Genomic DNA, 13,988 nt, shown 5'->3' on the forward strand with positions numbered 1-13,988 from the left:
ATAATGTGAGAAAGATGCAGAAAATCAGAAAGGAGAAATTCAAACGGGACAGCAGACACAGTGAGGAGGAGCAGGAGGAGGAAATCGGAGGAGACAGTCACTCAGTGTTGACAGAAAACAGAAGAGGACGAGGGCGTCTGATTAAAAGATATTGGATATTGGTAACTCTGCACTCAATCTCCTGGCAACTGCGTCGTTGTGCTGTTTCCTGAAATCCAATTTTAAAAGTCAGATTTTGATCTGCGTCGCCACGAGAGTAGCCGCAGTCGGCAGGAAACGTCAAAACGCTGCCCTGTGATTGGCTTTTGACAAAAAGTGTCAGTCAAAATTCTAAAAGACTAATAATTCCTCTGAGATAAATGCAGCGCCATTATCCTGCTGGTGTTTAGTTGCGTTTTGCTTTTTAGAAATCCCCTGAAATTTCTGAATGTTAAGTAGGGTTACTTGACCACACAAGCGCCTCTTAAAAATGGCGAATTGGGGAGGAAATCCCATTCTGTGCACGCTGGTTTGGTGTTCTCCAACCCCAGTGTGGCTCACAGGAATGCAACCAATGGTCTGCCTCTCAGACAGTCCCATGGGATTATGGGTATTCTCCCTTGATATGTCGTGCCATGGCCTTGACAACTGCAGGATCTTCGTCACAAACAGACAACGCACAAGTTAAAGAACCCCCCTCTAATCAATCAGAGGAGGTCATTTAGCCTGGGGTCCGTGTTGGATGTGTGTGTGTGTGTGTGTGTGTGTGTGTGTGTGTGTGTGTGTGTGTGTACACATCAGTAACGTCAGTATATGAGGTTTCTTCTAATGAATCAAAGCAGATTGAACTATAGAGCCTAAAGAAATCTTTCTTGTGGTATTGATGAAGTTACCATTACGTATGGGTGTGTGTGTGTGTGTGTGTCTGTTTGTGGGGTACAGGCACACATTTCTCACTGTATCCATCTGTGTGTGTGCGTGCATGTGTGTGTGTGTGTGTAATGGCCACAAGATTATTCACAGTCATGAAACAATAGAAGAGTTGCTCTCTTATTATGGCATGATTAGATGATCACACACAGACCCTGCTGCCATGCTGTGTGTATGTTGATGTGGCATATGTGTGTGTGTGTGTGTATTTGTGGCAGGTTTGTGTATGGGTGAACATTACTCATGTGTGTGTGTATGAGCATCTGTAGTAGTGTGTGTGTGTGTGTGTGTGTGTGTGTGTGTGTGCGTGTGTTTGTGTGTGTGTGTGTGTGTGTGTCATACTCACAGTGTCCGCAGCTTGGGCATGTGGTTGAAGCTGGACAGGGGGATGAGGGTGATGTTGTTGTTGTTGAGGGTGCTGAACAGAGAACAGAGAGAAAAAGAAAGAACAGATGTTAGAAAAATTTAACCCTGGTAAAACTTATTGGTCTGGTGGTTTAAAACAAGACAAAAATACAATTTAAATCTATCCCAAATGCTGGATGCAAGTCAATAAGGTTTGGAAGCGTCTGGTGTATTGATGTTTTTATAAGAAATTAAAGGTTTTATGTGTGAAAAAAATCAATTAATAAAAATGAAGCAGAAAAACTGAAACATTTCCAATACAGAATAATGCAGAATATTAACCTATCGACCTCTGTGATTGTTTTTAACAATTTTATAACTCTGGGTTGTTGACTTGACTTGAATATAAATTTTAAAAACACTGCTGGCACCATTTCAAACCTCATCAAAACTGTAACACACTGCATTTGCAAATTCTGACCTTCTGTCCAGGGGGCCACTAACGTGCCAAGTCATCACGTAGTGTGTTAACTCGTTATTTATTAAAACACACACACACACACACACACACACACATGCACAAAAGCACCCTTGATCTGTGCTTCTTCCATTTCTAACTCATAAGCAGGTCACTGCTGTCTTTGACTATTAGCTCTCTCATAAACTACACTCTGTCTCATATGCAGTATCGACCTGAAGTGGAATGAAAAACAAGGTTGACTGTCGTTATGAGCACACACACACACAGGCACACACACACAGGCACTCACACACACCCCCACACACACACACAGGCACTCACACACACCCACACACACGCTCACACACACAAACACAGGCACTCAGCGTGTTGAGGAAACATAAAACCTATTGATTCTCAGTGATTTTCATGCACAGAAATGAGAGAACAGGGAAAAGAACAAAGGGAAATAAGACGACTATTCCATCAAAGCGACTCAAGGGGGGACGGTTCTGCAATGAGAGACTAGTACAAGCTGCTTAAAGTGCATGTACAAAACAAAACATAGCAGAACACGAGCAGCTCCCTCGTGACTTATAAGCACCGCACGCTCGCTCGTGAATTTACAATCCAGCGAAACATTAAACGGGAACAAGACGTGCAGCTCACATTACAGTATATGTTCCTAATGAATGTGTGAGTTATTATCTTTGGATGTAAGGAGCCTCAGTCTTTTCTGTTTTAATGAGTTTAATCATAAAATCCGGGATGTTTTAAAGAAAAGGAGCAGTTTGGTTTAAACCACCAACCTCAATTTTCCTGATTCAAGAAGACACTGACGACTGTAATATATGGTCAACAGAATTTGCAAATCAGATCAAATAAAGGCGAAAAAAATATAAACTTAGAGCTAAAATGATTTTTGATCTCATTTCAGCGGAATCGTTGCATTTCTATTGAAAAGAAACAGATATATTTTCCTGCTGATTTGAGCAGAAATACAATATGCAGAAAACATAATATCCCCCAAGTACAACTTGTGAGTCAAATTTGAAGTTACAATAAAATTCAACACCGTGACTCAGTGTACGTACAAAGATAACAACTGCAGACTACAATGAGAGATCCATGTTAAATTAGACTTCCAGGAATGAACTCAAATTATACTACAGGGTATTATTTTTCTGGTGGCATGTTGCCTGTACAACCCTTTCACTTTGTTTTAGCCCAATTTCCATGAATCATTCATTTAACTGGATTAAAAACTGAGGCGAGTGTATGCAACACATCACCCGAAACCTTGTATTTTCAAAGAGTCATTGTTTGAGGATGAATAAAAGACTGGGGAGTCATTTTTTAATCTGTGAAAACCATTCATTTGTCACATTTAAGCTTTCACAAGGTCAGCTCTCTCTGAAAAATCGCCCAAATTCAAGATTAAAGCAAATTTCGAAGCAATTGCCGCATGTTTGGGCCTAAATATACAGTTTGACCATGATTCCGGTTTTTCCCGACACAAATCAAGGGTGGTTTGTTACACAGTGTTGTCACAAGTGTTCAAAACAGCCTCATTACCCGAGGTTTGCTGTCTTTTGACTAACACCCACTCCGACTTAAAATAGAGCGTTTCTGCTTCACTCTGTTGATGTTACCACTTTTCTTTCTCTTTCATTCCCTCTTTCCGATTCTCTTCCTTCATTCTCCTCCCTGCCAGTATAGCCTCAATGGCCTTGGTCGCCGGGATTAGGTTTCACACTCGCCCTCAGATCCACACACACACACACACACACACACACACACACTCACGTACACACACATACACACATCAGGAGTGCTGCTCTGGTCAGCCCTGTCAGGGGTGATTCCACCCAGTATATATAATTTAATTGTGGAATAACAATAATTTCCCTCTGCAATTTCCCCGTCAGATTTTCTCCCACTCACTCTGTTCAGCGCACCGTCCTCATCTCTCCACCTTAATAAAGCAGCAACTGAACCGACTTAAGCCAAGTCAAACACTACAAACATAATTTTGAAGTCCACAACTATGTTTTATATCGTGGACATTTTTCCCCTCGGCTTGTTTTACACTGCTCTGGCCACGGCTGCACTCCGAAAAGGCCTGCATAGACTTAAAGTGATCGTAGAAAAATATTTGCAATTTGGCAAAGACAGAAAAATTTGCTGTAGGAGGATCGCGGTTTAATATCGGAAAGATCGTAAAGGGAAGCTTGAGTCCTGCAGCGGCCGTGGGTTTGATTCTGATCCGGCTCTTTGCTCTGTATCTTCACTGCTCTCTCCCCATCGTTCTTATCAATAAAGGTGAAATGTCCAAATAATATCTTCAATAAATAAAAAGATACAAAGGATCTGGTTATTAAAAGAAAAATTGTCTTTTAAAATACCAAAAGTGAGGACTTGCCTTCATTTTGTGGATTTATACTAAAATTGAATGATCCTTTTACCCAACTTTGACAAATATTTCACCTCATGAAGACATATTTTTAAGGCTAAACTGAGGTTTTCTAAGTTGTTTTTATTCACCTTTAACCTTTTATTTCGTTTTATTATACACTTATTCTTCTCTTCGTGTTTCAAATGACTAACACTTCAGTCAACTCTGCTTTTCTAAAGTGCCATAAAGAAACTTGTGCGCCAAAAACCTAGAGATGGGAGAAATGTCTCACATTTAAAAATGTGGGTGTTTCATTAAACTGATAAATGAGCTTTGACAAGTGTTTGGCTTTGAGAGAACCAGGAGTTCAGGAGAACAGCCAGATTACTGTACACCTGTGAATTTCATCCATTGGATTTGATTGTGGTTTTATACTTTTGAATTTGGTTCAGATGGGGACTTTCCACTGGTTCCACCTTCTGTCAGTCTGAACTTTATAATCCTGCAGCCTTGACACATCCCGACACACACATCCTGTCCTGTGACCACTAAATCACAAAGTGCAAGCCAGAGCATTGGCTCCGTATCCATGCTTCCACTTACAAATGGTTCACAGCTAATGTGATACGGTTAAGAAAATACTTACATTAGTGTTGCAGCTGTTTCCTCACTGACATTTTGCTTTGAGTGAGAAAGATCTCTTCTGTTCTCTGGCTTTTTAATGTTTCTCTTCTTTTAACGGCTGACTTCAAATCCTGACAGAGTCAATGATGAAGCTTCACATGGTTTAAATATGTTGAATAAGCTGAAACACTGGTGATATTTAGATTATGTTTTCTCCCAGGCAGCACTAGAGCAACCGTGATTTATATTTCTTCAAGATGAATAGACAGTGAACTTAATTACAGCTGTATACATGAATAACTTACATTTTTTAACGTACGTTTGAAAAGTATTCAACTTAATACCAACCCAGTTTCATATTTTAACCCAGAATAAGGCCCTCTCCAGTATAATGTCGTCATTTTACTGGGAGCTTTCTGCCCTCTGCAGATTAACTATTAGAGAAAGCACATTCTGTTTTTAAAATCCCAACCACAGGGAGCCAGAGGACTCGTCTAACAGTGTTTACAGAACACAATGTTTTTGTTGCAAAACGCATATTCAGCTCTATTTGCTCTTTTTAATTTCATAAAGTCTGCACTGACCACTGCAGTGGTGTGGCAGGACAGATCCAGGATCACCAAATGTGTGTGTGTGTGTATATATTTGTAAGTGCCACTATTGTCTAGTGTGTATTCTTGAGTCAGCATGTGCACTGCATGCTTGCATGTATCCGCATGCAATGCAGTATGTTGCAGTAAAAGGAGGCCTCTGCAGTCAGTGATGGAGGAGACTCTTTAGAGGCAACCCACCGGGGAGATGCTATCGTTTGTGTGTTTGTGTGTGTGTGTGTGTGTGTGTGTGGTCTGTGTGAGACAGAGAGAAAGAGAGTGATGTTATCATATGTGTCTTTGCTGCAACCTACACACTGAGGTCAAAGCCTTACTCGTCAATCTCTGCTCACACACACACACACACAAATACAAACACACACACACATTAACATCGGATTCCATTCACTGTGGACAGGTAAACCCAAACCTTGTCAGTAATCAATTTGAGTTTAACTTAACTTAAATTCCCACACGGCCCTAAACTTAACCAGAACTCAGAAATGACATGTTCCTTATTTCCAAAGTGTTGAAAGAGGAAACAAAAACACATACACGATAACAGTAACTGACTATTTCCAGGCTATTTCCACACATCTGCTCTCATGTTCAGACCCTGGCTATTAAGCCGAGCATGAAAAATACCTTAAATAATAAATAAATACCCCTTTCCAAAACAGCTCTGGAGCATGAGGTTAGGTTTTAGTATCTAACAGCAGGAGTGTATTTAAGGCTGTGGAGAGAAAAAAGAGGAAAGGTGACCTACAGAGACAATGGCACCTATGTGTCCTGGTTGTGTTCTCAAAACACAGGAAATTGAAAAAGAACTTGTTTCTTTGATTTGTGAAAGACGGTAAACTGTGATCAGCTGAAATCGGTCTGTTAAGTTCAGAAAGTTGTATCTAGATCTTATTTGGATGTAACTAGGGCCCAAAGCAAGTAGCTGGTACACACAGGCCTCAGTGTGATTGTATGAGGTGAATGGAAATGTGTGTTCTGATTATAAAATCCATTTCTACATGCTTACCAAAGCCAGATTTGTATTCGTGCCCAAAAGCTTTGCTGATTGTTGTGTGTTTTCTGTCACACTGAAATTTTCAATGCACAGGGTACTGTAGCTTTGGGGTTGAAGTCTAACATTAGAGTCACCGTGAACAATAAACATGTTCCTTACCAGCTTATTTTCCCTCTATGGCTTGAGCATATCAATCTCCAAAAGGACACACATCTCTGGAGGCCTTTGTGTTTCTGTGGTTGTTCTTAAGCTCTGCTCAGGTGTAATTACTCTTGTGCAGCTCCACAAACTCTCACATGCCATTGTGTGTGCGTGTATTAGTCTCTATTATGCTCAATCAGCCTCAACAGGCACAGATCAATACACTGACAGAATGTCCGAGTTACTACAGCCACTAAAAGGCTACACAACAACTTGTGTAACTTTATGACTGTGATTACAACCAATATTGACCTCACATTCAATACAATTATTCTCTCTCGTAATCACTAACATTAGTTATGGTCTGTGAAATGGGGAACGTTGATGACTAAACTGAACTCAAACATAAAACTAATCATATAATGTGACTTTAAATGACAGTATTAAATAGTCAATTTGGAGTTTAGTATGTTTATTGTTCATTAAATCTGTTCACATACTCAATCAAGCAAAAGGTTTGTGCACCAGTGTATCAGACTGATGAAGTTGCTGGTTTTCCTTTTTTATAGAAATGTGAATGTATCTCTCAGTAAACACATTTCTCCTCCTGTGTGAATTGATTTTTAGAAGAATCTACAAACTTAATGAACAAAATGCTGAGTGACTTCTTCAAAATTAATAACAAACGAGAAGTCAGTTGACAGAACTGTTGTAATTTGGTGCAACACAAGTTAAACTGCAACATGTGTCGCTTCATTTCAAACGTCTGCGATCACTTTGGAATTTCACACATTTCTAGTATTGACGTCTCATTTTAGATTAAACTCTGGGGTGAAAATCCTCTGCTGCGCTTGGACCTGCACTGGAATCTCAAATCAATATTCCATTGTGGGAATGAAACCACAACAGAGAAATTGTATCACCCACACTTACATCTGCATTGCTGCTAAGATTACTCTATTAATACAGTTATCTGACTGACTACAGAAACAAACTTGTCAATATCCCTGTTCTATAAAGTAACTACATTAGTATTATAGTGACCGTTTGTCTCAGTTTAATGTCTGAGCTGCTCTGCACCAGTTCCTCTCTAACCTCTATACGTACGGGTGGAATATTCAGGTGTTCATGATAAGGAATCAGAACGTTAAATCAGTCTTAGCAGATGATTAATTCAATAACTGGTTTTCAGTTTATTTCACTGGATAATTCAAATCAGGCTCACATGCCTGTTTATAAATTGAATCTTTTCAGGACTCAAATTGGAATTACAGCATTTTAACTGAAAAAATATTGATTGGAAAGATTCAATGTAAAATGTTATTTAGCAGAAAATGACGTGGGCGAACAGGTTGAATAAGGTATTAAGATAAAATGTGGAACGAGTGTGAACATTGATTTTGCAGGCGTGCGGGCGTAAACATGTTTAAATTCATTCAGTGACTTAAAGGATGATCCCGGAGTTTAACATCGACTCATTCTACCAGTGCAGCTGCTGCATTAAACTAGGAGAACATTTCAAGCAGTATTTTCACTCAGAACAAAATTATACAAACTGAAACCAGGAGGGAATTCTTAAAACTTACCAGAAAGTAATTCTTAATTAAATAAGTAACCTGAAAACTAAAATTTGTCCAGAACAAATGTAAACATGCCGTCTGTGTTCCTGTTCCTGTTGAGTTTTGCCATTGCTGCCATCTTGGCAAAGTGAACGTAACAGCGGAAATACCTCGAGCAAGCAAACATGGCAACTTTGAATATAGTCTAAATGCCCTGATGAAATAAAAACAAAGTGATTTAAGGCTGATTTGATAGCACTCCCGTGGTTGGAGGGTGAATATAAAGCTGGAGACACAGTCATGTAGCTTTAGGTGCAGTTACTTCCCGGAGTCTTTTCATCACTGAGCGATTGTCTGGCAACCGGCCGATACTCCAGGAGGTTCCTGTGCCCGGCCAAGAAATAATCTGGCTCACAACCTCCCTAACAGCACAACCTGTCACTTTTAGACATTGTTTTTTTCCTCCCAACAAATAAACAACAATATGCAGCATGTTGTTCGGTTTAAAGTTAAACTTAAACACAGCTTTTGTTAACTTTGGTCCACGGGAACTGTTAGTAAATGTTGTGCTAAGCTAAGTGAAGCAGATACTCCGGTGAGATCAATCTTCATCTAAACCTCTTCAAGAGAGTGGATGCAGATATCAGACGATTCATAAAAGACGAAAACAGAGAAGATGTGTTGCTTTGGTTATTTTTCTTAGATTGAGGATATAAGGAGAGGTACACTTTTGCTTTTATATAATCATAAATATAAAAAGTAAGAGCTTTCATAATCGAAGTGATATAATAATCGGCAGCACAGTATTAATTTGCATGACTAAAATCCCACCTCATGCCAACATGGCTCTAAGAGGAATGTGTTTCTCGGAGAGCTTTCCCACACAGGTGCTGTAAAGGGTCAAACTATGAAAAGGCCTATAAAAGTCTTTGAGTTGCGTGAAGAGCTCTCAGCATCTTCCCCAAGGCCTCATCCCAGCTCCAGCCGAGGAGGCAACAGGAGCAGCAAGGACACTTCACTCCTTAAACGACTCATTTGTTTAACCCACTCACGACCAGCCAGAGAGACGAGGGGACCCTCCAACATGTGTGTCACGCTCTCAATCAAACAGGTCACATGAGCGTTTAACCTCCTCTTCTATTCACTCCCTCTCCACGCGGGAGCTGGGGGAGGGGACATATATCTTTGTGTAGAAGAGTTGGAGACAAGTGTGTATATGTGTGTGATTACATGGGGCTTGTGTGTATATGTCGGGGGTTGTACAGCTGTATTCTGTCTCGCTGAGTCAGACAGTGAGACTCACCGACCCTTGAAGTAATCACTCATCCGAGAGTTGCGCTGTGCCGCAGCCCCCGATGCTACGCTGTTGTGTATGCAGGTGTGTGCGACCGCCGCAGTGTGTGCGACCGCCGCAGTGTGTGTGCGACCGCCGCAGTGTGTAGCTGAGCGAGCGTGCGAATGCCTGTGCACACCTTTTGTTCGTCTGTGTGTGTTCTGATGACAAGGTCAAACAAATGGCTTTTCAAGGAAGTGTGAATAAAAGCTTGAGTGTCTTTGCAAGTGTATGTATCCTTGTGTGTGTGTGTGTGAGTGTGGGGGAGGATGCAGAGTGAATACGCAAATGAAAGCTCTCGTCCTTCATTCAGTGAGTGTCTCTTTTGATCAGGAGACTTCAGTTTGGGAGTTGAAGTGATTTCTGACCCTGTTGACTTTGACACTGAGCCCTGCAGGTCTGTGAGGTCTGCACACAGGCTTTAAGGGCCTCGAGATGAAGGAGTTAAGGGCTTTTAGTGGTCGGATTGTCTCATATTTGAACTTTCCCACGGGGTTTAATGCCTGCTTTGCTGCTTCACCCAGGCAGCCTGGTGTTAAATTGTGTGTGCATCAAGCATTAATGTGTGTGTGTGTGTGTGTGGGTGCGTTTTTGTACTGCTGTTTAATATATATATGTGTGTATGTGAGGTGTGTGTGTGGGAGACCGGGCTAGTTTAATAAACTCTCAAGTGTTTGAACAACCGAAGTCGCGCAATTTACTCCACTCATCGCTGAGAAAATTGACATTTCCACAGTGTTGCCGTTGGAAACCACCCTGGGAAAGCTCCACTGTTTACAACCGAAACCGGAAAAAAATAAGATATTCAGGAGTTGAGCTATTTTCTCACCAAACTTTGTGCTTCGCCTCATTAAAGTCTCAAATTATGCAGGCACAAAAACAGTCAAATTATTCTCCAGGAAATAAACAATTTTTACGAAAGGAAACCGTGACATTTAAAAAAGTGAAATATACTGTTTATACAAATGGAGGCAAGTAAAGGTCTCTGTATCAACGCTTCGCTAAATGATGGATGTTTCCCTCGTTTCTCACTGGGACCAGTAGGTGCTGAGCTCGGCAAGCTTTCAGACCGCCTCAAGGACAAAGGAAGAAACTTTTTGTAGTAACGTGTCAAGCTAAACAAAAAAAATAACCCAATCAGATGACGTTGATTTTAATCTAATTAACTTAAACTACGTAAAGAGGGATGCATACAAAGAAAGAAAGAAGGGAGAGAGGGATAATGACATAAAAAAATCCACTGATGAGGCCATTACACCTTAAATGAGAATAAATGAGATTGCATATCGCCTCCCTGCCTGGACTCTGAACTTTCTTTGGCTGGTCTCTTATCTTCTCTTAATTGTCTTTTAGCTCTGCTTGATTTCCACCTTAAATCGCTTCCCGCTCGCTGTCCTCCTCCCCTCCCTCCCCCCCACTCCTTCCTGCCTGCCACCCAGCGGGACGTGATGAATTGTGCGTGGGTCAGACTGCAGGCTCCGCTCTCTCTTTCCATATCCGACGCTGTTCCGCACCTCTGCCTAAGCTCTCTGTTACCCGCCGCATCCTCGCCCTGTGTGTTGGAACCGGCTGCTGCTGACTTGGTGTTACCTGCGTGACTGTTTAATGTTTGTCAGCACCTTGTCAACCGTAAAGTACGGCAGTGATATTATTCATTGAGTTTCCGTGGCGGTCGGGATACATCGGCCAGGATAGAGAGGAGAATGGTTTACAACAAATATCTGAAAGCTCTGAATTTAGTCGAGTTTGAGGCTGTGCACCTGAAAGAGGCTTTTCCTGCCAGAGGACATGAATCCAAAGTAAACCTCAAAAATCCACCGTGAGCTACTTAAGGAAACACAAGCTGACGATTTGAAATAACCAGTGGTCTGACCTGAGCATCACTACAAATGTGTGGTTCTTGATTATTTTCTTATGTTTTAAGCTCACAAAATGAAAAGTAACAGTAAATTTCGCTTTGAACGGGCCTGATTATTACCTCCACCCAGTATGTTTTAGCTTGTGTTGGTTTTGCTTGTTTGTCAGCAGGATTACACACAAAAAAAAACGACTGAAGGGATTTCCGTGGGACTTAGCGGAAGGATGGAAAACAGGCCAAGAAATCCATTACATGTTGGCGTGGATCTGGTTAAAGAGGCAGATCCAGGAATTTTTAATCACTTTTTTAAACATTGCAAAATATAGAGCGGATTAGGATTCTAATGTGGTTTCATAGGGGTATGGGTTTTTATAGCCACTGTAGAGTAACAACTGGAGCTGGAAACCTGTAACTGCCACCAGTGTGTAGCTGAGTTAATGAGGATTCAGAATAAAATCAACAGTTTATATATATCTTCAATAGTTTTAGAACTATGTCCAAATTAACAGGGTTGGATTTGGTGCATTATTGAAGGGGACACCTGGGCGGTGGCAAATTAGTGAGCTCCTTTCTGAGTATGTGTATTATCTGCAGGGTTGTTTACTTTTATACTTCTTAGATACTTTTTAGTAATAGCATTTTTTCCACATCATTTATTAACAAATATGTGTATTTTTAAGGGGAACCACCTGTTGCATTTAGCTGTTGGCAGTATTATAATATGATAAATGATTTCCACCAGGGACATTTGATTTTCAACTGTGGAAACTGACAAATGAACCTTAAATATGAAACACGTGAACTCACAAGACACTCCCCCCCTCACTAATACTGCCATCAATTTTAACACAGCAACTTCGGCTCAGTGCTGACCCTTTCTCTGTTGACCTATTTTTCTCTATTTCAGCCCGTCTTGTCTTTTTACTTTGTCTCTCTCTTTCCCACATGCCCCCCCCCCTCTCTCTCTCCACAGGTCAGGCCCTTTGTTTTTGCCAGGGCGCCGGTTGTTGCCAGGGTGTGATGGCTCTGCTGAGCCCACTGATTCAAACAGAAGCCAAGAGGCCGGCCAGACCAAAATCACTGAACAGCAGAAAGCTGTACTGCTCTGTGGTCTTCAGACCCCTCCGTGCGCACACAGACATACACACACACACACACACACACACACACACACACACACACACACACACACACACAGACACACACACACACACACACAAAGACATGCCTTATATTCATTTAGAGGATGTGGTCAAACATGCAATGCACAAACCTGGATACGTATTAAAAAAGAAACATCCACTTAAAATGAATTTGGTTACTCGCACACTACTATGGTATGTGTATATATGAGACACACACACACACACACACACACACACACACACACACACACAACAGCACTCACGACCTTTGTATTACTACATTTTAGGTTCAAGAAAGGTTTATTTTAGGGGCTTCGATCCAGCGCCCACGCGTCAGGGCTGGAAGACAGATCTGGAGGCAGGATGCGACCGCAGAAATTCAATCGTTTCTGAGGGCGGCTAAGGCTGGACACACAACAAGTGAACTGGGGCAGGTGCACACACACACACACACACACAAACACACACACGCACAGTATATTTCACCATATGTACATTTCAAATTCTATTACTAACGAAACTGGCACCTTGTCAATTGTATTTCTTCGCAATGACCACACAGATGATATGATTTTGAAACGTGTTATATTATATACTCCTTTTCTCATAGAGTTTATTTTACATTTTATTCGCTCCTACTCAAACGGATGAGGTCAATTTTGTCGGATATATAAATATTAACATTGATGACTATATCTCTGTTGCTTCTACTATTGTGATATATTTAGTCTCTGTGCAGTACAAGTCTCTCTTTCATCTTAATGTGGTATTTAAATATTAGATTAACTCCACTAGTGCGCATCGTTCTCTTATAGCGTGCACAACGGACCGAGCGTAAGAAATTTAATTTGGCAGTAAAGCACTTTGTTCTGTGGCGTCCTTTGTGTGTGTGTGCATGAGATGATCTTCTTCTAACAGTGTAGTTGGACACATCATTAAAGAGTAATGCTAACATTTGTTCCCGTTTGACCGCGTCTTTCTCTAAAATAGTATTTTTGTTAGACATTGGCATCTGGCAAAGGAGAGAGGAGTTTGTGGCATAAGTGAGGCAGAGAAGTCAACAGCTCAGCGGGTGGAAATAAAATCGACTGCCTCCGGCTTACAAGCCTGATACACGTCATTCTATTTGTCTTGCTGTTCTCCTCCCTCGATATAATAGGAAAGAAAACAGTGGTAGAAAAGGTTATTCTGGGCTCAGTGCTTGGCTGGATGATCAGTGAACTTACTCGAACTGATGATGGTAGAGTCTAGTCTCACTCCAATTGGCTGACGTAGCCTTTTAAGTCGTTTTCTTTCCTTGTGATCACACGAAAAACAAGATGAAAGAAGGGAAATGTGGAGAAAGGGAGGAGAACGGCAAAAAACGAGAGACGGTAATAAGCAAAGAGAGGAGGAGTGAGAGGAGGATAAAGGGCTAATTTACATAGGAAGAGATTTGTCCCTTTCAAACTTAGCAGTAACTTCCCACATACTTCCATGCGTCCTTTATGTTGGCATGGGTGTAAAGCAATACATCCACTGGAGGGCAGCGTAGAGTCGAGTGTTTCTAAGAACAACACTCGTAAAGTTCCACCGTTCCTCGTTTCCTATAATCGTCTCACTTGAACTATTGGC

The 13,988-nt window shown here is 41.2% G+C and overlaps 1 protein-coding gene across 1 annotated transcript in view; it reads right to left on the bottom strand.

Annotated features, from left to right (window-relative positions):
• slit3 (slit homolog 3 (Drosophila)) overlaps window positions 1-13,988 on the bottom strand; it is a 222,472-nt gene that overhangs the window by 60,528 nt on the left and 147,956 nt on the right. Inside the window, exon 7 of the mRNA XM_061079769.1 lies at window positions 1,256-1,327. Within this exon, the coding sequence (XP_060935752.1) occupies window positions 1,256-1,327 (72 nt within the window). The remainder of the gene's footprint in view (window positions 1-1,255; window positions 1,328-13,988) is intronic.

Source organism: Limanda limanda, chromosome 10 (genome assembly GCF_963576545.1).
Source record: "Limanda limanda chromosome 10, fLimLim1.1, whole genome shotgun sequence".
NCBI lineage: Eukaryota > Metazoa > Chordata > Actinopteri > Pleuronectiformes > Pleuronectidae > Limanda > Limanda limanda.